General features: G+C 31.0%; 2 protein-coding genes across 2 annotated transcripts in view; one reads left to right on the forward strand and one right to left on the reverse strand.

Moving 5' to 3' along the window:
* The window catches only part of LOC125828933 (disease resistance protein RGA2-like), a 149,808-nt gene that overhangs the window by 32,900 nt on the left and 92,498 nt on the right, over positions 1 to 24,410 (forward strand). The gene's annotated exons all lie outside the window — the stretch shown is intronic.
* Positions 13,650 to 16,489, reverse strand: LOC125828931 (arginine decarboxylase-like). Its single transcript, XM_049508238.1, has one exon. The coding sequence runs from the start codon at positions 16,044 to 16,046 to the stop codon at positions 13,884 to 13,886; it is 2,163 nt and encodes a 720-aa protein (XP_049364195.1). The 5' UTR covers positions 16,047 to 16,489; the 3' UTR covers positions 13,650 to 13,883.

A 24,410-nucleotide genomic window follows, 5' to 3' on the forward strand; every position in this document is an offset into this window, starting at 1 on the left:
GCTTGCTTTAACTGTCACTTGTTCATGTTGTTGTTTCTTATCACCTGTTGAATGCTATAGTTGACTTTATACTATTATTCATTGTATATTAGTTTCTATTTTGGGTTGGCCGATGATACCTACTCAGTACATGTTGCCCCGTACTGATCCCTACTTGTATTTTTCTTTGTTCTTCTTTTGTGGAGTGCAGCAAGTGTACCATCGACTTTGACTCGCCCTCAACTCTAGCCAGTCTCCAGCACATCAGATTTCAGGGTGAGCTATTCCTTCTAGCTCGTGCTGGATTCTCTCAGTTATGGTGTGATGTCCTTGAATTTCAGACATAGACCATCGTATTTACTTATTTTGGGGTCTCTAAAACTTTTTAGACTTGATATGTTAAGAACAGATGTCCTTGATGTGATGACTTTCAGATTTTGGGGATAATATGTAATAGACTTTAGAGGTTTATTTGATTGGTTACCTTAATAAGTTTTGGAGCTTCCGCGTTATTGTTGTTATTCGTAGTTGAATTATTGGTATGTGTTGGGGTTTAGATTCCTTGGTCCGCTCACTTAGGAGGTTAAGTGTGGGTGCCACTCATGACTCAATTTGGGTCGTGACAGGCTCGGGACGGGGTGGATGGTTATGGCGTATCGTAGATCAGACTAATAACTTAAAATATTTTTAAAAATCATATAAAATTTTGAATAACTTCTCAAGTTTCAACATGCCTGCTTGTAGCCAGGAGTAGTTTGGCAATTAAAATTTGTCTTTTATTTGTTTTTGGAATAACACTTTTGAAGTACTACTGATGAAGTTATTCAGGCTAATAGGTTTGTTGTTTCAGGTTTGGATGATGGATGATAGACACAAGTGATAAATGTATTCATTTTTCTAGGGTCAAAATGTGGACAAGCACATTGTTTGTGATCCTTTTATTTTGTGTGAATTTCAAAGTTAATTCTCACTTGGATGTATACAAATGGTGGTGATGGGGTTACTGATTCTTACCTATGAAGTATGCTCATGAAGCTATGGTTGCAATAAATTTTATGGGAAGAGTTGGGCACATGTAATGTTGAAGATTGTTGCCTTATGTTAAAAAGAATGCCTATGCTTTTATGTTCTCTGTGATTTTAGACATTTATTATATCAAACAAACAAGGAACTAAAAGTCAAGTCTTGACCGAATGACAACACCATTGCTGGTGCAAAATATTAGTATTACTTGGCCTAAAATGTTGGGCCCGTGCTTAGCACGGGCGACACTCATCTAGTAATAATACATACTTAAAACAACAAAAACCGACCCAATTCCACAAAAAATACTCGACCCCAACAGTAGCTCGTTCTTCTTCTTCAAGCGTGAAAACCAGAAAATCACAACCCGACCCAGAAACACGATTTCACGTCGTCAATTCTAGCAGCTCGAAACGACAACAATAGCTCCAAATTACACCTTTTCCGTCAGAATACACGGCAAATTCACGTCTTGGACGCGTGAATCGGTGCTCTGTAATTTGTTGTCGTCTTTTCCGCAACGTCCCTATCCACATTTAATATCACAGCAGCAGCAAGCAAGCACGTGTCCTACCCCTTTCCTCTTCCGGAATGGGGTGATTTTTCGGAGAAAAGGTTGTCTTCCTTAAATGGTGAAGAATCTTTTGGAGTTTGAATTTCGAGTTGGCCCCAATTTCTATCTGTTTCTCCCCTAATATCAACCCTAATTTCCCCCTATATAGGAGATCTTTTCCTGTTCATTAAGGGGAGAGGGGATTTTTTTTTAAGAAAACAGAGAATTTTCGAGTTGGAAAATTAGGACTCAAGAAAAGGGTTGAAATTTCTTTGAACGAATTTTATACTAAAAATTTTTAGATGGTTCTTTTTTTATATTTCGAAGAAGCGAGAAGTTTTCTTTCCAAAGCCAGCTCAAAGCTTTCGGTCGGCTGATTCGAGTTTTGGATCTATGTGGCGGAAGAATCGTTGCCCACCTGCTCGTTTTCGTCTTCGTTCGCTGCACTTCGGAAGGTAATACTCATTTTGACTCAAGCATTTTTATTGTGTATTTTTTTTTAATTTTATTTTTATCTTGCAAGCGTATTGTTGCTTGATTTTTGGCTACACAAAGTTATTCATATGTTTGCACTTGGGATTGTTTCTGACTCATTGTTCGGCTACGAATTAGTGATGAAGTTAGTTAAATAGTCCTTTGTTGTTTGTTCATTCTCTGTTTTCAACAATAGTTTTAATGCTTGTTTGAGGTTATATTGATGTAATTGTTCTCCCTGCATTCATGACCATCATGCTTGCCGATTAATGTTCGGCCTTCCTTTATGGGTTTGTTTACAGGTCGTCGTATTCGTTGTTGGTAGTATGGGGTTAGTTCTAAGTTAGGATTCGTGTTCGGTTTAACATAGTTTTGTCTTCATCTTGAATAAATAATGAACATAACCGGTTTATTTAGCTCACTCTTTTATTTGGTGTTATTAATCGATAATGTCATCCTCTATGAATATTCTATTTGTTTTACCTATATGTGTTTATAAGCATGTTAAGTTGAATGAAGATGTTTGCCATGTTTAGTTGTTTGAATACAATAATAGTTTTCTTCTAAAATGAGTTAGCTGGTTGTTGTCCTTAAAATTTCCATCCTTTAGCATAATGAACTAGCATCATTAAGTTTCTTCTATAGAGTCGGCTTGATTATCGCATAAAAATATATTATTTGTCCACAATATAACATGCTCCTTTCCTCATCTTTTGGGGGTTCATTATTACTTAATGTTGATTGTTGGTCACAGATTTCGTATAAGGTTTTGTCCTTGTTTTCTTCCCTTTGAATGACTCCTATTTTTATTTATGTATGTTTGTTACTGTTGGATGTCGAAGGTGGTCTAAGTCGTGGGAATTTGCTAAGTTTAATTTTCTAGAGTTTCAATCAATTGATTTCTATTTTAGTAGCATGGTCCCGTTTTGAAAAGAATATAATAAAATGGTAATTAATTGTCAAGTTGTGTCACCATTATGCCATCAGTGTGTTTGACTCTTATAGTGGTTAAATTTTACCTCCAAGTTTTTCTTTAAAAATGAATGTTAATCCCTTTTCCTTTCTTTGTTTCATGTGATTTTGAGGGAGTGGAACTTTACTGCCCTTCTTTTCATTCCAATGGGCCATGGAGGCCCAACTGTACCTTCTCGAGTCACATTTTAATCCAAGCCCCAATAGATTGAGAAGTACAGGATCAAAAGCCGAAATGCAGGGGCTGAAAAAATAAAAATGAATGAATACAGGTTTTCAGAGTATGAATAGGGGCTGGAAACGAGTTTTCATGTTCTGAAAATTTGGAAAATGAGTTGATACATTTGTTGTATACAGTGATATACGGTCAAAAACGCAGTGATATACAGGTGGAAAACCAAAGTTGCAGGCTGGAATATGCAAAAAATACAGGCGTACAGGTCAACAACTGATATTTAAGAAAAAAGGCAGAATACAGGCCCAAAATATGGCCCGTATACAGTGGTATACATAAAATGTATACACAGATTTCTTGAAGGCAAATGGGGCCAAAAGCCCAAGGAAATTTCAGCAGGTCCAAGATTTGGAGAATTTGGGCCAAAGGCTCAAATTTAATATTCATTTCCTTGCTCTTATTTGTTTTGTTATATTTGACTAACACTTTGATTATCTTATGGTTTATTTTAATTAAATTCCCTAGAATGGTCATTTCATTTTTTAAGGTATATATATTTTATTACTTAGTTCTTATTTTAATATTAGTCTTGTCACAAATTTATCCCCTTTAGAAAAATTCCCCTTAAGATATTTCAAATAATAAAAAATAATGATAATATAATAATAATGATAAAAAATAATAACAACTAGTAAGAAATAAATAAGTTAAAATAAATGAGTTCTTTTACTTAGTTAAAATTTTAAAATTAGTCAAAAATCATTCTTAGTCAAATCGCCGGTCAACCGCAGGTTAGCGGGCATTCCGAGGGCCTAACACCTTCTCGGAATGTACATTGAACTTCGAACCCTTCTTTTTTTTTCTTTTTTTTTTTCAATTTATTTTATCTGTTTAAGTCTTTTGAAAAATCTTATATTTTTTCTTGATTTTTTACTAAAAATTAAGTGGGGACTCTATTCTTTTGGAGATTCGATTTCTCTTAAATCATAAATTTAATCAATTTTTCGAAAACTCAGTCATATTTCTTTTATAAATACTTTTAAATAAAACAATATTATTAGATAATTTTTTAAACATGACTGACTATTCAAAAAATTTACTCGATAAAATATAAATTTAATCTCAATTAACTCATCAAATTTGTTGTTATTTATCTCACTTTCTAAGTAAAATAATTAATCAAAAAATATATTTTTAAATTATAAATTTAAAATAACCTAATTCGTAAATCAAACGTGTTGAGTTCCCAAGTTGCAAAAACTCAAAAAGGAAAAATAAGAATCTGCCCCTTAGCAGGTTCTAAAAGCAAACTTCCTTGTCCCCTTCCTCAAGAAAGTTGTCATTCATTTACACCCATATATATCCATCCTAAAGAATAGCATATGGTTACAGAAATATTTAAATGGTCACAGTTTTGAGCTGCCACACACACATATATTCTCAACAACAACCAAATACTTGGAAGTTAAAAGAAGTCATGACAAGAACCACATCCTTATATATAATCTTATCTCACACCTATATATACATTGATGCAAGATTGACAACCTCTTAATTAAACATGTCTAATTATACAAGTATTCTTACCATATTAATTAATTTTAAAAAATTGCATTTTATTTTACTATTTAATAATTTCATACCAGATTTCAAGTCAGTGTGAATCACTTTAAATATACATTATATACATGTATCTGATGTGATTCATGACATGTGTTTGGAATACCAAATACGCAAGCGAGATGTGAGAGTGGTGAGCGAGATGGAGGGAGACGAACGAGATTTATCTATGTATATACTAAATAGATGTGAATCCAATTGAATACATTGTATCTAGGACACAATTATGAATAGATACATATAGTTGTAAATTGTGTATAAAATATTAATTAAAAAGGTATCAGAAATAGAGCTCGAGTGGATAAAGAAGGGGTGCCTATTTCATGGAAAGGAGGTTGGGTGGCAGGGGATCCGGCTCCCCTCCATTATCCCTTTCCTCAATTTCGTCAAGTGCACGTCTAGATGAAAGACATGTGTCTTATTTAAAATTTAAAGGTTAAGATTATATTATATTAACAAATATCATAACCATAGTTAAGTCAACTAATTTTAGAAAACTACTCTCTAAATTTAGTAAAAATTACAATATATTCCATACAAAATTTGATATTTATTAATGATATTAATAAATATCAAATTTTGTATGGAATATATTGTAAAGTACCGTAACGTTGGTCATATATTGTTACCCACCCATTGGTAAAACCCAATTCTTACTAGCATCTACCCAACAAATTAAAAGAAAAAAAATAGAAAAGAGAAGGTAAAGAAGAAACTGCAAATGTGTATGAGGAATTATAATTCTTCTTCGTAATTTATATATCTTGAGAGGAAATTAAATACGTAAATAGCAAAAACTGATTTTCAAAAGCTTTTAACTAATATGGTGAGAAGAATTTTTATATTTTCATATTTAAATATAAAAATTTAAGATGAACTAATGATATTAATAAATATTAAATTTTGTATGGATATATTGTAATTCTTACTAAATTTGGAGAGTAGCTTTCTAAAATTGTTAACTCAACTATGGTTATGATATTTGTTAATATAATATAATCTTGACCTTTAAACTTTAAATAAAACACATGTCTCTGATCTAAATGTGCACTTGACAAAATGGAGGAAAGAAGTAATGGAGTGGAGCCGGATCCGGTGGCAGGTGGAGCTTTAAGAAATTGGGTTTATATATTTTAATTGCCAAATATAAATTTATGTGTTAAAATTATTAAAATTATAATATAACAAATATAAATTTATAAGTAAAAATATAATAAACTCATAATTAGTTGGGAAACTTATCATGGTCAACATTTTAAACTAGAAATATATATAGGTGGGTGGTCAAAATCAATCAACTTGCTAACCACAAACATCTTAATGAGTCAAATTTAGGAAAATATCAAGTCAAAAGTCAAAAGTCAAAAACTCAATTCTTCTCCAATTTGTCTTCCAACCTAAAATAAAACCACATATTTTGTGGTTTATATCAGCACAAGTTCAATATACATTGTTTTTATATTTTAATTTATGATATAGATTAAAAGAAAATTAGAGTTGATAAAAAAAATGGACCGTCATTTCGTATTTTTTAAAATAATTTAAATTATTACTTATTGTGATTTATTTTACTTTAACATATTTTGCAAATATATATTTTATTGAAAATGTCTTTTTGATTATATAAATGTCTTTACTGCCTCTTTTCAAATTTATGTGATACAGATGAAATTTGGAGGGTCAATCAAATTTTTCTTTGATCGTACTATTTTATATGACACAGGTGCAATATATGCTACTCTTTATATCCCAATTTATGTGACACATATAGAATTTCGAGAGTCAGTAAAGAAATTGTTTGACCATAATTTTTTTTTAAAAAAACTATTATTTTAAGTTGTTAATTATTATGATTTGCAAATAAATAAATTATTGTAAATGTTTTTACTCCTTTGGTCCCAATTTATGCAGCATGGATAGAATTTGGAGAGTCAATCAAATATTTATTTGACCGTGCATTTTTTATATGTTTTTATAAATAATTTAAGTTATTAATTATTGTAATTTATAATACATGTTATGTAATTTTAAAATATATTAAATTATAATTTTTAAAAATAATTTAACACTTAAATGATAAAATTTCCCTTTAATGCAATTTTAATTCCATTCTAGCCTCTTCTACTATGGTATAAATAAATATAAATTCGTCATTTTTCTTGAGAATCTCTGGAGGGAGTACTATTTAGTATTTACTCTTTTTGTTGGTTTATTTTTATTTTTTTTAGTTCGTTTTATAAAGAACTTGTATTTTCTTATTTTTGGTAACTCTTTAATTTTAATTTGTGATATTTTGATACTTCCTTCATCCCATTTATTAGTTATCTACATTATTAAAAATAGTTATACCAAATTATTTATCAATTTTACAAAGAGAGAATAAATTAATGTTTTCTCATTTTACCCTTTAGAATTAATTCATATTTGAAAGTGTAAGCAAGTTTTGTAAAGCTTCAAAAAATTTCCTGTTAAGGAGTAAATTAGTAAAATTATCCTTTTTATTTTTTATTTCTTAAGGAGCGTACAAAAGAGAAAATGGACAACTAATATGACTATAAAATTTATCTTTAAGTTAAAGATTATAAAATTTTGAAAAAATTTATACCATCTTAAACTACATGTCAAATAAAAAGGATTCAATTCAATTGAAATGGAGGAATACTCCCTTTTCAAAATGCCTCACATAATTAGCAACCTACTAATTGAGACAACATGAGTTAATTTGAAAAGAAGTTACTCATAACAACAAAAGATGTTATTTTAAACTGTCAATGCTATGAAACTAATAATTGTGGATGTCTGCTATTTTAGAATAAATCTTCCACTACTTTTCATTATTATGACATTAATTTCCACACCTTCATAACCTTTCTTTATAATTTTCATTTTCATAATTAATGTCATGTTTATAATTATTATTTTATATACCTTTATGTAATATTATAAACAGAGGCATAAGAGAATTTCATATTTAAATACACTTCGAATCATATTTGAAGGAAGCTTGAAGCCTGATGGAACGTCAAATCTCATGGTCACCTCATTGGCTTGCAGCAATCTAGGAGGAAATCAATGCCTTACATACTAACAAAACATGGATATTGGTGCCCAAATCTCCTGATATAAATTTGGTTGGCTCAAATTTCAAGACAAAATTAAAAGTTGATGGAACAATGGAGATACAAGGCCAGACTTGTGGCAAGGGGATTCTCATTGCTTGAAGGGGTAGACTTTGAAGAAACATTTAGCCCTATGGTTAAAGCCACAACTATTAGGGTAGTTCTTTCCATTGTTGTAAGCTCAAAGTGGGAAGTTAGATGTCAAAAATGTTTTTCTCCATGGTTTCCTACAAGAGGAGGTGTACATTAGTCAACCTCCTGAATTTATTGATCCCAAGTATCCTCAGCATGTGTGTCTACTTAAAAAGACATTGTATGGTCTTAAACAAGCACCAAGAGCCTGGTTTGATAGGTTTAACATACATCTCTTACACCTTGGTTTCATTTGTAGTAAGGTTGACCCTTCCTTATTTACTTTGCTAACTCACAAAGGCAAAATATTTCTCTTGTTATATGTGGAAGATATTATTGTCACAGGAAGTAATCCATCACATGTCTCAAAGTTGGTTCTACAACTTGGGAAGGAGTTTGCTATGAAAGATCTTGGCCCTTTACACTTCTTTTTAGGAGTTGAGGTTAAGTATTTTGAAGGAGGAATTCACTAAAGTCAAAGCAAGTATGTTGCTGAGCTACTAGCCAAGACAGAGATGACTTTGGCAAAGGTTGTAGCCACTCATTTGGCTCAAAAGCATGCTTTGCATGAAGTTGTGGAAAGTCTTGTAGATGCCTCCTTGTATAGAATGATAGTAGGGAGTCTTCAGTATTTGACCCTCACAAAAAATTTAGCAAGCCAGTTTATGCAAAACCCAAACATTGAACATCTTCAAGGGGGAAAACGGATTCTCAGGTACATCAAAGGTACTCTACACTTTGGATTCAGAATTATTTCGCAATCACCAAATAGGTTGTATGGATACTTAGATGTTGATTGAGGAGGTTGTACCACCACTAGGAGATCAACTACATGTTATAGCATCTACCTAGGTGCAAATTGTATTTTTTGGACTTCCAAGAAACAGACCACGGTAGCCCGATCAAGTGTTAAAGCTGAGTATAGAACACTAACCTCCACGGTAGTAGAGATGACTTGGATCATGTATATTATTCATGACCTTGGAGTGTTCCTTCGATATGTTCCTACATTGTGTTGTAATAACATGAGTGTCTTGTACATGACGGTTAATCCAGTTATGCATGCTAGAAACTAACATGTTAAAATGGACTATCATTTTGTTCGTGAGAAGTGGCCAGGGGACAACTTCGTACTCAGTTTGTGAAGTCTAAGGATCAGCTAGTTGATATTCATACCAAAGCCTTAACAAAACAGATTTTTTCGCAGCAAACTAGGAGTTACAATTCCTCCACTCACTAGCTTAAGGGGAAGTGTTGAAGGAAGCCTGAAGCCTAATGGAACAGGTCCATTGAAGCTGGTTGACGAGTTAGAGTTAGAGTTAGAGTCATACTAGGACTAGACTACTGAATCCTAAATTATGTACGACTAAGCTACTATTTCGTGTAGGAGGCTAAAGTCGACTAGGATAAGGTATTTGAGTTATAGTATAATACTACTCATGTAAATAATATATATGTGTTGTAGTAGAATTCCTAGTATAGCTAGAATAAGACTCTTCTCCTATATAAGGAGCTTGTAGCTCAACATTATTTTTATCAATACAAATCTTGATTTCTCCATACTCGTGAGATTTCTACAGATATATATTGCTCTAATTTTATAACAGTTAACATATTCTTATATAAATTTAATTTATCAAAACAATTAATATTTGTGTTATAAATTAAATTTCAATCTTTGCTTCTTCAGAATTGGATTTTTGGTGTCCATGAGTTGTAGATTAGATAGAATCAGAAAATTTTTTCATCATACAAAGACGAGCAGTTGCAAATTGAACAGAAAACTTATTTTGGACTTTGTGGCAGCTCTTCTTTATTTTGGCTTTTGTCTTCCAACTAGAAAACAAAATAATTTATTCCACACAAACTTCTCAACAGTCAACACTCAAAAACTTATTTAGCAATGTAATTGTGAAGTTGAGATCCCAAGTTGCAAAACCTAAACATGGGGAGATTTTGTGTTCGAGGCTTGGAAATGAAAATAATTCAATTGGGAGCGTGGATTTCAGAAATATTCTATAATACACAAATTTTAATTTAATCGAACCCCTATACAAATATCAAATATCAAATTGAATGAAAAAAAGAAAGAAGGTCCTAGTCCCTTTCCTAAGTAGAGCTGGCCTTCCATCCATATATGTCCAAAATCCATCTTAAAGAATAGCATATATTTACACATTTAAATGGCCACGGTTTTAATGTTCCATATATATTCTCAACAACTACCTAATACTTGGAGGTGAAGAATTGATGACAAGAACCACATCCATATATACAGAGAGATATTCTAGACGCAAGATCGACGATCTTTTAAATTTTTCAAGTAAATTTTGTTTTGATACTTAAATTATTATGTATTTTAATTGGGCATCATAATAAAGTGATTTTATTATACATGTGACTTAGAATTCTTTTACGGTTGTTGCCAAACGTTCAATATGTGAATAAGTTAACTAGTATAATATATCATCTAATTCTTTAATTAATTATACCATTAACCTCATGCATGTTCTGGTTGATGCTAATGTGTAATATAAAATAAGGAGACATATATATTTTATGTGATTCACTTATCAAAGTAATGGACAATTGTGCATTGGAACTTCTCAAAATTAAATATAATCCAAATATGTTTAATAAAATTTTATCGTGTGTTTCTGAAGTATTCAATTAAAACATGTCATAATTTGAATATCAACATGAAATTTAGTGGCAAACTTAAAATGTTGTCAATATATTTTGCCCCTGATGCATAATTAATATAGAATTTTTATTAAAGACGAATCTAGAATTCAGAATAAATTAACCTGAAATGAACAATGTTCATGTTTCATTACATAAGTGTATATATAATTAATGATAGTAGGATTTATTGCTCAATTACAACATAATGGGTGCACACTGCGCCAAATTAAACTAGAATTGTCCATAACTGTTGAAGGTTGTAATATTGTAATTTGTACATGGTAGATGAAGCTATTTTTCTGTTAGTTAAAGGTTTTAATTTGAATTTTAATATATAGTTTTTTTTATAAGGAGCGTTCCCCTGAATGAGCTTTTTGTGACAAACATTTCAATTATATGGGACACCGAATAAAAAAAAGTCAATGTTTAGAATTGGATGACATGATAGCTCTTATATCATATATATAATTGATTTATCGACAAACGAGTAAAAGGTAAGAAGAAAAGGCCAAACACAATGGATGTAGTTGTTTAAAATGATTCTTCCTTCCTTTTTCCTCTATCTCTTCTTTTTCCAAGGTATCACACTTTTCTAGTGGAATCTTTTTACTCAATTTTGTTAGGGTCTAAACGGGTTGGGTCAAAATGTATTAGGTGATAAGTTACATAAAATGTCAAGATCAACCTAATCTGATTTTTACGAAGATTAATTTGTTTTACTTGGTCTTTTAAAATATTTTAGTACTTAATAAAAAAAATATTATGGCTATATATAACATATCAAATTAAAATATTTTGACAAGATTTCTCACCAGTCATTTTGGATTACATATCAAAAATTGGGTTGAAATGAGTTAAACTCATGAATAGGTAGGTCAATAACCATCACCCCCCTCCCAAACTTAAACGGATTGGACGAGTTGGGTTTGATTTTGCCACACCCCTAGAACATATCAAAGACACAACCTATTTGATTTTAAAAATTGCAAATAATCTAATTTCCTACATTTTTTTCTACTCATTAAACTGTCATTTAAATAAATAAAAAATTATCCAACTCATCAAACTCATTGTCTCTATATAATAATAATTAAAAAAAATACGTGAGAATTTATCTGGAGATTACACCAATTTTTATTTTTATTTTGCAAATAATCTAATTTCCTGCATATTTTTCTACTAAACAAAATTCAATGAAAAACTTTTATAAGTAAATATTATCTGAGTTTTTTTGAAATTCCTAAGTAAATTATCTAGGAATTTTAAACACCACCTCAAAATATGAACATTGGTGTGAATGATTCCCTAAAATATTTTATCATTCTCAAAACTAGAGTAGAAAACTATTCAACACGACTCTTCAAAATTTGATACATCCAATTAAAAGAAAATAAAATTGTGCCAAAGTATCAATTGAGCTAACATGAGTAGTGTAGTTAAATTAAAGATAAAATAAGTTGGCACAATTTGAGTAGAACCACATGATTTATGATTGGCCCACAAACATATGCACTGAACTAAGATGAGATCCCCAGAAGATACTGTAATTTTAGCAGCCAAGTACTTTGCATATAATTATTACTCCCTTTATTTCAATTTATGTGGCATTTTTTATTTTTTGAAAGTTAAACAATTTACGTTTAATCGAAAATTTATGCATGGAATCTTTAATTTTTTTAAAATGAAATTTATATATTTATAAATTACGTAAAAAGTATTTTAAGTCACAATAATTAACAATTCAAAATATTTAAAAGATATATGAAATCAAAGGTAAATTTATTTAAATTTCGAAAGCCGAAAAGTATTACATAAATTAGAACAAAGAGATTATTATATGATACTCCCTCAGTTCCTTTTTATATGTCACATTTTTACTTTGCACTTGTATTAAGAAATGATGTAACTTTACCCTCCTACCTTTATATAATTTTTTTGGAACCCAAATTTTCAATCAATGAATATGAATTAATTTATTTTGATTAATTAATTTAACCAATGAATATGAACCACTTACTAAGCTTTTTTAAGTTGATCAAATATATATTTTTAAGGCTAATAACTAACAAAGGTAAAAAAGAAACAATATATTAATTTAAGTATTGATTTTATAAAATGACAATATTAAAATGAATTAAGGGAGTAGTAACAATTATTTAGACCTTTATATCATTGTAGAATAAGGACCACGATCCCAGGTCCCAAAACCCCTTTTTGGGCATCTTTTTGGAACCATTCAACATTTCCTAATAAACGAATTTAAGCCCAGAATCATCGCACCAAACCATATTTTGTTCTCTACCTACTACCAACCTCTTTGGCATGCATCTTGTTTGGATGGTTGTTACCTTGTTGTTTGCTATTGCATTGTTATTTTAAATAGGGAAAATTATATTGTTAAATAAGCATATACTAGTTAATTAGTCATAATAATTACTTAATAGTTATAGTTAAAGTCAATTATCAGTCGCGATAAATATTTAGTGATAATTATGTTGGTTGAGGTTTTGAATTTATATAATTTGTATGTTTGTATAATTCAGAATTTATATAACTTTTGTATAATATAATTTGTATAACTGTTTAAAGTTCAAATATTTGTGTATGTATAAATTCATTATTTTGAGTTTATACAAAAATAACTGAATTATACAAACGTGCCCCCATGAATTATATAAACTCACCCGCAAATATATGGTCAATATATAGCTATACTTAATATGACTTTTCACAAGCTATATTATATAGTCAATGTATACTTTTTTTTATAATAACTCTATCTCGTACCTTACTTTCCTTATGAGTTTATTATTCAAATTATTAATGTGTAACATAACAACGTCATGTGATACAATTTATTCAAACATTTGAATTCATTAAAACAGAGTCTAAATAGAAATTGGAAGAAGAAAAACACTAGAGATAAATTCTAAAGTAAAATTTTCATTTAATAAGGAGAAGATTACATAAGATGGAGGAGAAAATTACACAAAAAGATTGAACAATTCCTTACTTTCTCCATAACTAGGAAATTACACCAAAAATGACATAAATTTAACATACCATTGCTAATGAAACAGACAAACTTTATTACTTGAAAAACAACAAAAAAAAGGAGCAATGGCGGAATCTGAAAATGACATGAAACTCCTCAAGCAACGCAGTATGGCCAAAACTCTTCCTCCCCTATTGCACATTCTGCGCCAACACCAACAATATTCTCATCATTGCAATAGTAATACCCACCGCTGTTTGCAGCAGCACTAAAGCAGCAAGACGAATGTGGCGCAAGATAAGGCATGTTGTGGAACGACTGATTTAGGCTGCTGGCCAATGATGCAAATGCCACTTCCTTATCATCTTCTTCTTCTTCTTCCTTGTGCATGAATTCCTCCGCACGGTGCTTGAGTGTCTCGAACATGATTTCAGGCTCGTGTTGCATAGCTCGGAGGACGTCAGCACAGGACGGCCCAGGGACTGCATATGTTACAGCGAAGCTGTGAGGGCTGTCGCTCTGTGACACACGGAGGACGCTCGGTCCGCCAAACAGGTTATGGAGTCCGCCGAGGGCTTCCTCATATGCCCCACCTAAAAACATTCCCAGATAATAAGGCGCACCATTTCCACTTCCCAATTCATGGAGAGGCAAGCTTGACTCGCCTCCGATGAATTTATCGATCTTTCCATCACTGTCACATGTCAAATCGGACAAAATTCCCCGAGCTGAAGGACGTTCATCTAGCTTGTGGATGGGAACAATCGGGAATAGTTGGTCGATTGCCCAGAAATCAGGAATTGAAGTGAAAACGGACAGATTCACGTGATATGTGCGAACAGGGTCAGAAGCCCCAATAGCTTTTGATACAAAGTCACAGACGGCATCTACGGCAGCAAGCTGTTCAATGTCCGAATTACCGTCTTTGAACTGCTCCACACATCTCTGTTTCAACTGATCGGCATAAAGCATACATGTGTCGTACTCTCCGCGAATAGCAGCAGCAGATAGATTCCGGTAATCAGCACGAGCATCATCATTAAGTTTCTCCACAAAGGACTGGAGACCCACCGAGGACAACTCTTGAGAACGTGTAGTAGTTGAAGACACAGCTTCAAATATCAGAACAGAGTGATGAGATACAATTGCTCTGCCACTTTCGCTACAGATCACCGGATGCTTCACGTTCTTCCGGTCACAAACAAAACGGACAGCTTGAACAACTGTAGAGGCGTAATCCTGAAGGCCATATCCGACGGAAACATCAGAATCGGAAGATTTGGTACCATCGTAGTCAATTCCAAGCCCACCGCCAATATCAATGAATTTCATGCCAGCACCAAGGCGGACCAACTCAGAATAAACCTGAGCAGCCTCACCAACACCATCAGCAAGCAACGCCGTTGAAGGGATCTGAGATCCAATATGGAAATGCAGCAGCTGAAGACAATCCAACATTCCGGATTCTTCGAGTTTCCTCACCACACGAAGGATCTGAGTTGTTGTAAGCCCAAACTTACCTTTCTCTCCAGAAGTGGATCCAAAATGACCGGAATGTTTGGTCCTAAGCTTAGCCCGGAGCCCAATCACAGGCCGGACCGCCATTTTACGGCTGATGTCAATCACCAAATCAAGCTCCTCCTCTTGTTCAAGCACAATCACCGTGTTCAATTGGAGCTTTCTTGCAACCAAAGCAAGTGAGATGTACTCTGCATCCTTGAATCCGTTGCATACAAGAAGACCCTCCGAGCTGCCCTTGCATAGAGAGCTCATAGCTAGGAGGAGCTCTGGTTTTGACCCAGCTTCAAGACCAAACCGGAAACCCGACCCGAATTTGACAATATCTTCAACAATGAACCTGTCCTGATTGCATTTAACAGGATAAACACCTTGGTAATGAGCCTCATATCCTTCAGATTGGACAGCATAATCAAAAGCCGATTGAAGAGACTCCAATCGGTTCTTCAAAACATCAGGAAACCGAACAACGAGTGGAAGTTGTAACCCAAGCCCACCAGAATTTATCGGGTCGGAAGCCTTCTTCACAACCTTAAGGAGATCAATTTCCTGGTGAGGAAGGGTATCTGTACCATGGGGCCGGACAGATATATCACCGGAAGAATTAACGGTGAAATACGGAGCACCCCATCCATCGACCCGATACAGATCGGATGAGAGCTCCGGTGACCAATGGGTGGTAAGAGGGACAGCGTTTGTCGACGGAGGTACGCCGAAGGAAAAAATATCCGGCGTGGAAAGGAAGGAATAGCCAAGAGGAGGGGAAACAGCAGATTCCACACAACAACCTAGAGCAGGCATCTCGTAAAATCTTTAAAAAAAAATAATCAAAGAATGGGTAAAACTAATATACAGAAATGATTTGTTTACCAATGTTGTAATAGCTGGGGGCTTTAGAACCCGCCGAGGCCAGAGCCCCGGCTACCCCCTCAAAAGAAGCAAAAAAAGAACTTAATCAAAAGATAATCACCTTCTAACACACTCTTACACGACCCGAATATCCCCACAACGACTTCAGAAGAAGCAAATTTTCTTAATCAAAACAAAGAATTAAATCTCAAAACCAACAGAAAAACAAACCTAAGATTCAAACAAACACCCCACCATACAACTTTTAACCGGAATAGTTCACCGGAGAATAAGAAAATTGGTCGGAAACCTAAACGGTAACCGGAAAAAAGAGATGGTAGAGTTCCGTTTAGGAAAACTGTAAACAACTGTGAAATGAGCGAGATTTGCATGGGAGGGTTCGGTTCGTTTTATAAGGGGTAGATTGGGCCGGGTCATGGGCTTGGATTGGGCCTTATCTAACCAGGTCGGGTTGCCGCGTTGCGTTGGACATCGCGAGAAGATAAGAGGGGATATAATTACTTCCTCCGTTCATCTTTATTTGTGGGAGGTTTAATTTTGTCATATTTTTTGAGAAATACTCTTTCGTCCCATTTCATGTGAATTAATTTGCTTCGTGACAAAGTCTGAAAAAAAAAAAACTTTTAAAACTTATAATTCAAAATGATTAATAAAAATTTGTGTGACTATAAATAATTTTATTAAAGATAAAATAAATATTTTAAAATTAAATTGTTATTAATATAGAAATGTGTCATATAAACTGAAACAACAGATGAAGTAATAAATAGATGAATAATTTTACAATATCATTCTTATTAATTATAAATTATCTAAATATTAAAAAGTAAAATAATAAATTATATCTTAATTAAATAATTATTTTTAATATATTAAACAAATAAAAATAGACCGAAAAAAGGATTACATGATTGCTTACCGAATGGAGTAAGATGCTTCGAAGGTTACTATGATTTGGGATTTTTTTTAAGAAATCAGCGGTTGTGATTGTTCCAAGTCATCGATCCTTAACTTTGATTCCATTTGGTGTTTGAATTTTGATGATTCTGTGTTTGTTTGGGGGAGGCATTATTATAACTTTTCAATCAACCAAACAGATTTTACTAGTTTGTACGTTGATCTAGTTTACGTGGTATCATTCGTATTTGAGAATTTTTTTTTTAGAGAAGTAATAGTTTTTTAATAAATTTATGGTTTTTTGTTTTAATTTATATGAATAATTTGATTTGACATAAAACTTAAGAATTGAAATTTGTTATCTAAAAAAAGTTACAGATATTTATGGGGCTATAAAATATTTTATTAAAGATAAAATAAATATTTTAAAATTTAATTATTATTAAATATAGAATTGTATTAAAATATTTTTGAACTGACTAAAAGAATAAATCATATAAACTAAAATAAAAAATACGACGATTAATAATTTAGAATATTTATAAGACATGAAAAAATTAAAATTAAAAAAGAAAATTGTCTACCCTCGAAGTATGTAAAGTATCGCGTAAATTGAGTGGATTGATACCTGAATAATGCAAGAAATAAAATCGCTATATTATTGTGAAATAGGAATATTTAACGATTTTTAATTCATATTCCTTTTGAAACCGCCGAAAGACCATATGCTGTGATAAGATGATAATAAGGAACTCCTTCACTTTTAACTTTGTTCCTATTCGATATTATTAGAATCGGACTAATTTGAATTTATATCACATAAATTTTATTATGAAAAATTATTTTTATCAAGAATATTTTTACATTCAAGATTTAAATTTAATTAAAGAAAGAACGGACTATAGCACATTTCAATAAAATATTCTTATAAATATATGATTAATTTGTACGTCAAATATCTTTTTAGTCCTATCAAAGATGTTCTTTAAAAAAAATAACACAAAATATTCAACAAAAGATAATAATGAAATTGCATAAAATAAATAATTCATAAATGAAAATGATCATAATTTTAAAGTACTTGCTAAAATAAGTCTAATAAGTATTAATTGCATGACTAAACCAAAGAAAAACTTAAACTATGCTATGTATTTTAATTGTTCAAACCAATATAAAATTAAAGAACAAATATTCAACATTATTGTCATTTTTAATAGGCATAAATCATAATACATAAATATGTCATTTAATTTGGCTTCATTTCACATTTACACCCTCCAACTTTGAGTGTGTATAAGTAGACACTTAGGGTGTGTTTGGTATGAAGGAAAATGTTTTCTTGGAAAACAAGTTGATTTTTTATTTATTTTCTCATGTTTGGTTGGTGAGTAGAAAATATTTTCCGAAAAAGATTTTTAGTGTTTGATTTATGAATGAAAAATGTTTTTGAAAAATTTCTTTTATTTTTACTAGAGTAGAAAATAATTGTTGAAATTGAAAATATTTTTTAAAAACAAACTTAATTTTTTTGGGGGGTGGGGCTGGTAGGGGGTGGGGGTGGGGAGGGGGGTCGAGGGTAGGGGAGAAAAATTGAAATTTTGAAGTTAAAAATATTTTTTAAAAACAAACTTAAATTATTTTTTTGGGGTGGGTGGGGGCTGGTAGGGCGTGGCTGGGGGGTCGAGGGTAGGGGAGAAAAATTGAAATTTTGAAGTTAAAAATATTTTTTAAAAACAAACTTAAAACTTTTTTGGGGGGTGGGTGGGGGGGTCGAGGGTACCGGTGAAAAAATGAATTTTTGAAGTCAAAAATATTTTTTAAAAACAAACTTAATTTTTTTTTTTGGGGAGTGGGGGGGGGGGGGGGGTAGGGCGTAGGTGGGGGCTGGGTAGGGGGGTCGAGGGTAAGGGTGAAAAAATGAAATAATATTTTTTTAAAACAAACTTAATTTTTTTTCTTTTTAAAGGGGGTGGGGGGCTGATAGGGGGCTGGGGGCGAGGGTAGGAGGTGGGGGTGTAAAAAAATAAAAAATTGATTTTTTCAACAATTTTTTTTTAATTAGAAGTTGGAAGAGAGTTTTGGAAAATGTTTTCCTTAAGTTTTGAAGGGAAGTCATTTTCCTTAAATTTGAGGAAAATGAGTTGATTTGGAAAACATTTTCCAGAACATTTAACACAACCAAACATGAAAAAATTGGAAAACATTTTTCGGAAAATGTTTTCTTGGAAAACAAGTTGATTTTTGACTTATTTTCTCATTTTGGTTGGTGAGTAGAAAATATTTTCCGAAAAAGATTTTTAGTGTTTGATTTATGAATGAAAAATGTTTTTGAAAATTTTCTTTTTTTACTAGAGTAGAAAATAATTGTTGAAATTGAAAATATTTTTTAAAAACAAACTTAACTTTTTTTTGGGGGTGGGGGCTGGTAGGGGGTGGGGGTGGGGCTGGTAGGGCGTGGGTGGGTGGATCGAGGGTAGGGGTGAAAAAATGAAATTTTGAAGTCGAAAATATTTTTTAAAAACAAACTTAAATTTTTTTTTTTTTTTGGGGGGGGGGGGGCTGGTAGGGGTGGGGGGGTTGAGGGTAGGGGTGGAAAAAATGAAATTTTGAAGTAAAAAATATTTTTTAAAAACAAACATAAAAAAAAAAATTGTGGGGGGAAGGGCCTAGTAGGGGGTGGGCGGGTGTGGGTGGAGGGTGGGGGGGTCGAGGGTAGGGGTGTAAAAAAATAAAAAATTGAAATTAGAAATATCTTTTAAAAACAACTTTTAGTATTTTTTTGGGAGGGGTGGTGGTAGGGGGTGGGGGTAGGGGTGAGGGTGGGGTAAAGATATTGAATTTAGGGGAAATACATAGTTACCCCATTCAACTATAACACTTTTTTTAAAAAGACATTCAAACTTTACAAGGATCCTAATACCCCCACTGAACAATTTGAAAGTAATATAAATACCCCATTTTTCGGTCAAACCCACTTATAAGAAAGAAGGTGAAAGCACGCACCAATTGTTGCTTGCCATGTGTAAATTTTATATAATTTTCTACTTTTTGTTTTTATTTACAGTTTTTTTGTTTTTTTTTATAATTTAATTCTTTATTTTCTTTTCCTTTTTCAATTCACCATCACTGACATGCTATACACCATTTTCACTGTGTTTATTATCAATCAATCAAGATTAAACCCTAAAATTGAAAAATCAAATCAGCTAGCAAATTAATTTTTTTCTTAAATTAAAAATCTCTATCAAAATATTATTTTGTGAACTTTGCCTTTGATTTTTGCAATCAACATGGTTGTATCTGGAAAAACGAAAATTCTCTCTCCGAGCTTGGATGGGACAATTTTTGCTTGGTGTGAAGACGATTTTCAACCCCGTAATTGATTAGGAGTCACTGAAAAATAAAGCCGATGATTCTTTTTTTAACGTCGCCATCATCTTCCCGCGCTTCTCACCTCGCCGGTCAAAAAGGAGGAGGAGATTTTCGCCGGTGAAGAAGGAAGAAAAGAAATCTAAGGATGAAACGGCAAAATCAGTCGGCATTGCTATCGCAGAGGAAATCAACTAGTTGCCATTGAAAGAGAATGAAAAAATAAAAGAGAAAAAAAATCCTTGAAGTCATTGCCATCTCTTTCAATGGTGAAACTCTGAGGAAGGAGAAAGAAAAAATAAAATTTAACTCTAAAATAAATTTTATTTATATATTTAATAAAAAATATTGAAAATAAAAGGGTTAATTATTTTTTTTAGTTTTCACGCTCTTGAGGCGAATTATATACACTCTCTGTCTTAAATGTCGAAAAAGGGTTTAAAAATTTCACTTTAAACTAGTTTAGGGGTGTATTAGGACCTCTGCAAAGTTTAAGTGTCTTTTTCAAAAAAGGGTCATACTTTAGGGGGGTTTCTATGTATTTTCTCTTGAATTTAAAAACAAACTTTAATTATTATTTTTTTGGGGTGGTGGTTGGGGGGTTGGTTTGAGGGTAGGGACCAAATAAATTGATTTTTTCAATAACTTTTTTTTTTTAATTGGAAGTTGGAAGAGAGTTTTGAAAAATGTTTTCCTTAAGTTTTAAAGGGAAGTCATTTTCCTTAAATTTGAGGAAAATGAGTTGATTTGGAAAACATTTTCCAAAACATTTAACCCAACCAAACATGAGAAAATTGGAAAACCATGCCAAACACACTCTTAAACTTGTATGAAATTAACCAAATAGACACACACGTCTTACGTGGCATTCCACATGACAATTTGTGTCTTACGTGGTTTCCTACATGTATTATGTCACATAGAACTCATGCATCTACTTGTTCAATTTATACAAGTTTAATGTTTTACTTGTACATACCCAAAGTTAGAGGGTATAGAAGTGAAATAATATCAAGTTAAAGGATATATTTAGGTATTATGTCTTCTTAATATGGAATTAATTTCATTATGTTAGTATTAGTAATTTAATTTGATATGATTTTGATTTGAACTTTATTAAAATTACTAATATCTATGGACTATAACCTTAATATGATTAAGTCAAACTTGAATTAATACGTTAAAAGATTAAAAAAATTTTTATGGATAATAAAAGAAATATTTATAAATTGTATCAAAATAATTTTTTATGTATGAAATAATATTTTTTTAAAATAATAGTTGATTTTTAATATTAACAATAATTTTAAATATAATTTTTTAGTGTTAAATTTATATTTAATAAAATATCATAATTTATCAAACCATTCAAAATATTTATAATTTTTTTAAAAAAATAAAATAAAATTAGTCCTCGAAATACGTAAAATACCGCATAAATTGAATAGGGGGATACGTAAATGAAGGGAATTAAATCGCTGTGGTCCTGTGAAATATTTAACTATTTTTAGTTCATATGATTGAAATTCCGCCGAATGAGCACTCATAATAAGAGAAAATAAAATAACGAAAAAGGAAATTAAATTGCGTGGACTTGGAAAGTCTTTTTTTTTTTCTTAACTTTTCCCAAGTCCCAATTAAAAGTCTGAAACTTTTCCTTCACAAAATCCAAAATAAGAGAAAATAAATTAAATAAGTGAAAAGATAAGACACAAAAATTAACAGAACAAACAATAGGAAACAAAATCAAATTTGTCCAAAGGTGACAATCAAGACGAAAAAATATACTTTCCTCCCTCTACTTTACTCATTATATTTCAATTTATCACATTCATTTTTAAAAAAATTGATATAATAATTTTAGTACACTAATTAGTATTCATTATTTAGTCTTAAAATAATATAAGAAATAAATAATTAATATTAAAATAAAATATTTTTTTATCTTAAAATGCGATAAGATGACAAGTAAATATTAAAAATTTATTTTTAAAATATTAGACAAGTAAAAATGAACAATTTTAATCCATATTAATTAGATTTTTGAGGCTTTTCTCATTAATCAAATAAGTGAATAGTTTAAAGTTGAAAATAAATGTTTGAATTTTTTTTCATTTTTGGCCTTTATTTATATTTTCTTGGTGACAAGTTCAAAAAAGTTAATTGCTCATATTTATTATTTCACTTTGAATTATTTCAAATTTTTAAAAATAGTTTAATAATAACTAAAAAGACCTGAACCGTGATATCTTTTTTGTCTTTGATTTTTTTCCTTACTCGAGATACATTACTCAAGTTTTACCCATAGATGATTTGTATGCTCAAGAATTCCGAAAAGAAAATCATTGCTGCACATTCAAATTTTTTAAAAAAAATCCTAAAACTTTGAATAAAAAAATCAAACCGAATAGAAAAGATTGTTCGATTCAATATTCGATATTCAAGTTTGAAAAATTAAAAATTAAAAATTAAAAATTAAAAAATTAAAAATTAAAAAAAAAAAAACAAATTGAAGAATCGAATATCCACCACTGCTGCTCCCAATCAAATCAGTCATAAAAGAGTGAATGTTTTTGAAGGAAAACAAGTGGTGTACGTTGGAAAGGTCTTCAACATTCAACAACCTTATCTTTCATTGACTTTGAACGTTGAGTGACTCATGAAAACTCTAGACACACGGAAGTTGCTTTGCCGTTGTCTTATACGTAATATATAAATATGATATTTAATTTAATTTTAATTTTAATTTATATTTTTTAATTTTTTATATATGATTTAAATTTATGTAAGAAATGAATATGTGTATACAAATTTATTTAATTTCATATATAAGTTTAAGTATTTATTTATATATTTGAAGTTGAAAAGTATAAATATTAATTGAGGAATCCTTCAGGTGGCTCAGTAATTTGGGCTTAAGACTTCTATGTCGGAGGTCTCAAGTTTGAAACTCCTTACCAGCAAAAGCAAGAGGTTTTCTTTTTAGGTCGAACTCGTCACACTGGACTTGTTTAGTGTGGATTTCCTCTCTATGTGATTTGCAAGCTATTTTATAGAAGTGGGGTTTTTAGCCTGTACAGTGAGGGTAGCGATATTAAAATTTATGTTCTAAAATAAATTTAGTTATTTGTGTGATTATAAATTATTTAATTTAAATTTTAAAATATTTTGGGTTATGAAAAATTACATTATCTCTAAACATACTTGAAAAAAATGTGTCACGAGATGGAGTATAATATATTGTCTCTTTTTTTTTTAATCTTTTAAATGCTCGTGGGACCAAATACAGATACAACCCTACCCCAAATGAAATTCAAACTCAGCATAGACATGCATTTTTCAATATATGTGTGCCAAATTTCACTATTTTCGTCAACAACCCTCTTTGGTGCTACTGCCACTAAACGTCATTAGTCGATTCTTCAAAATAATACTTTTAAAAAAAATAAATTATTTGGTCAATTTAAATTTTATATCGAGTTTAAAAAAAAAAAAAAAATTCTTACTTTTGTTTTATTAAATTAAAGATACGCATAATATATTGAAATGTTTTTATTTTATTTTATGATTTTAACAGAAAATGAAGAGATATTCTTTTTAAAATATATAAAAATAAAAAATATGACAAACAAAACAGAGAAATACTCTTTTTGTAATAATGAACAATTTCTAAACAAATACTAATTCAAACACAAAATGTGTTTGGTAGGTGTATATTTTTCCTTTATGAAAGCTCTATTATTATTATTGAGTGTTAGTAATTTAGATTTATGATAATAAATGAGGTTTTTGTTAAAAAAATAAAAAATCATAACCAATAACTCCTTTTGGTGCATTACACAAGTTAATTCCTCATATGACTACTTTAACTTACTTGTATTATCAATTTAAGTTATTTATATTTTTTTGTTCCACTAAAGTCACCAAAGTTCACATATTTATCTTACAAAGTAATTATTGTTAAGAGGTGTTAGAAAATAGACTAGAAGGGTGATTGTTTATTTACTATGTTAGTAGACAACACTCTTT

The sequence above is a fragment of the Solanum verrucosum genome, unplaced genomic scaffold (assembly GCF_900185275.1).
Source record: "Solanum verrucosum unplaced genomic scaffold, falcon-dt-bn FXZP01000067.1, whole genome shotgun sequence".
Taxonomy (NCBI): domain Eukaryota; kingdom Viridiplantae; phylum Streptophyta; class Magnoliopsida; order Solanales; family Solanaceae; genus Solanum; species Solanum verrucosum.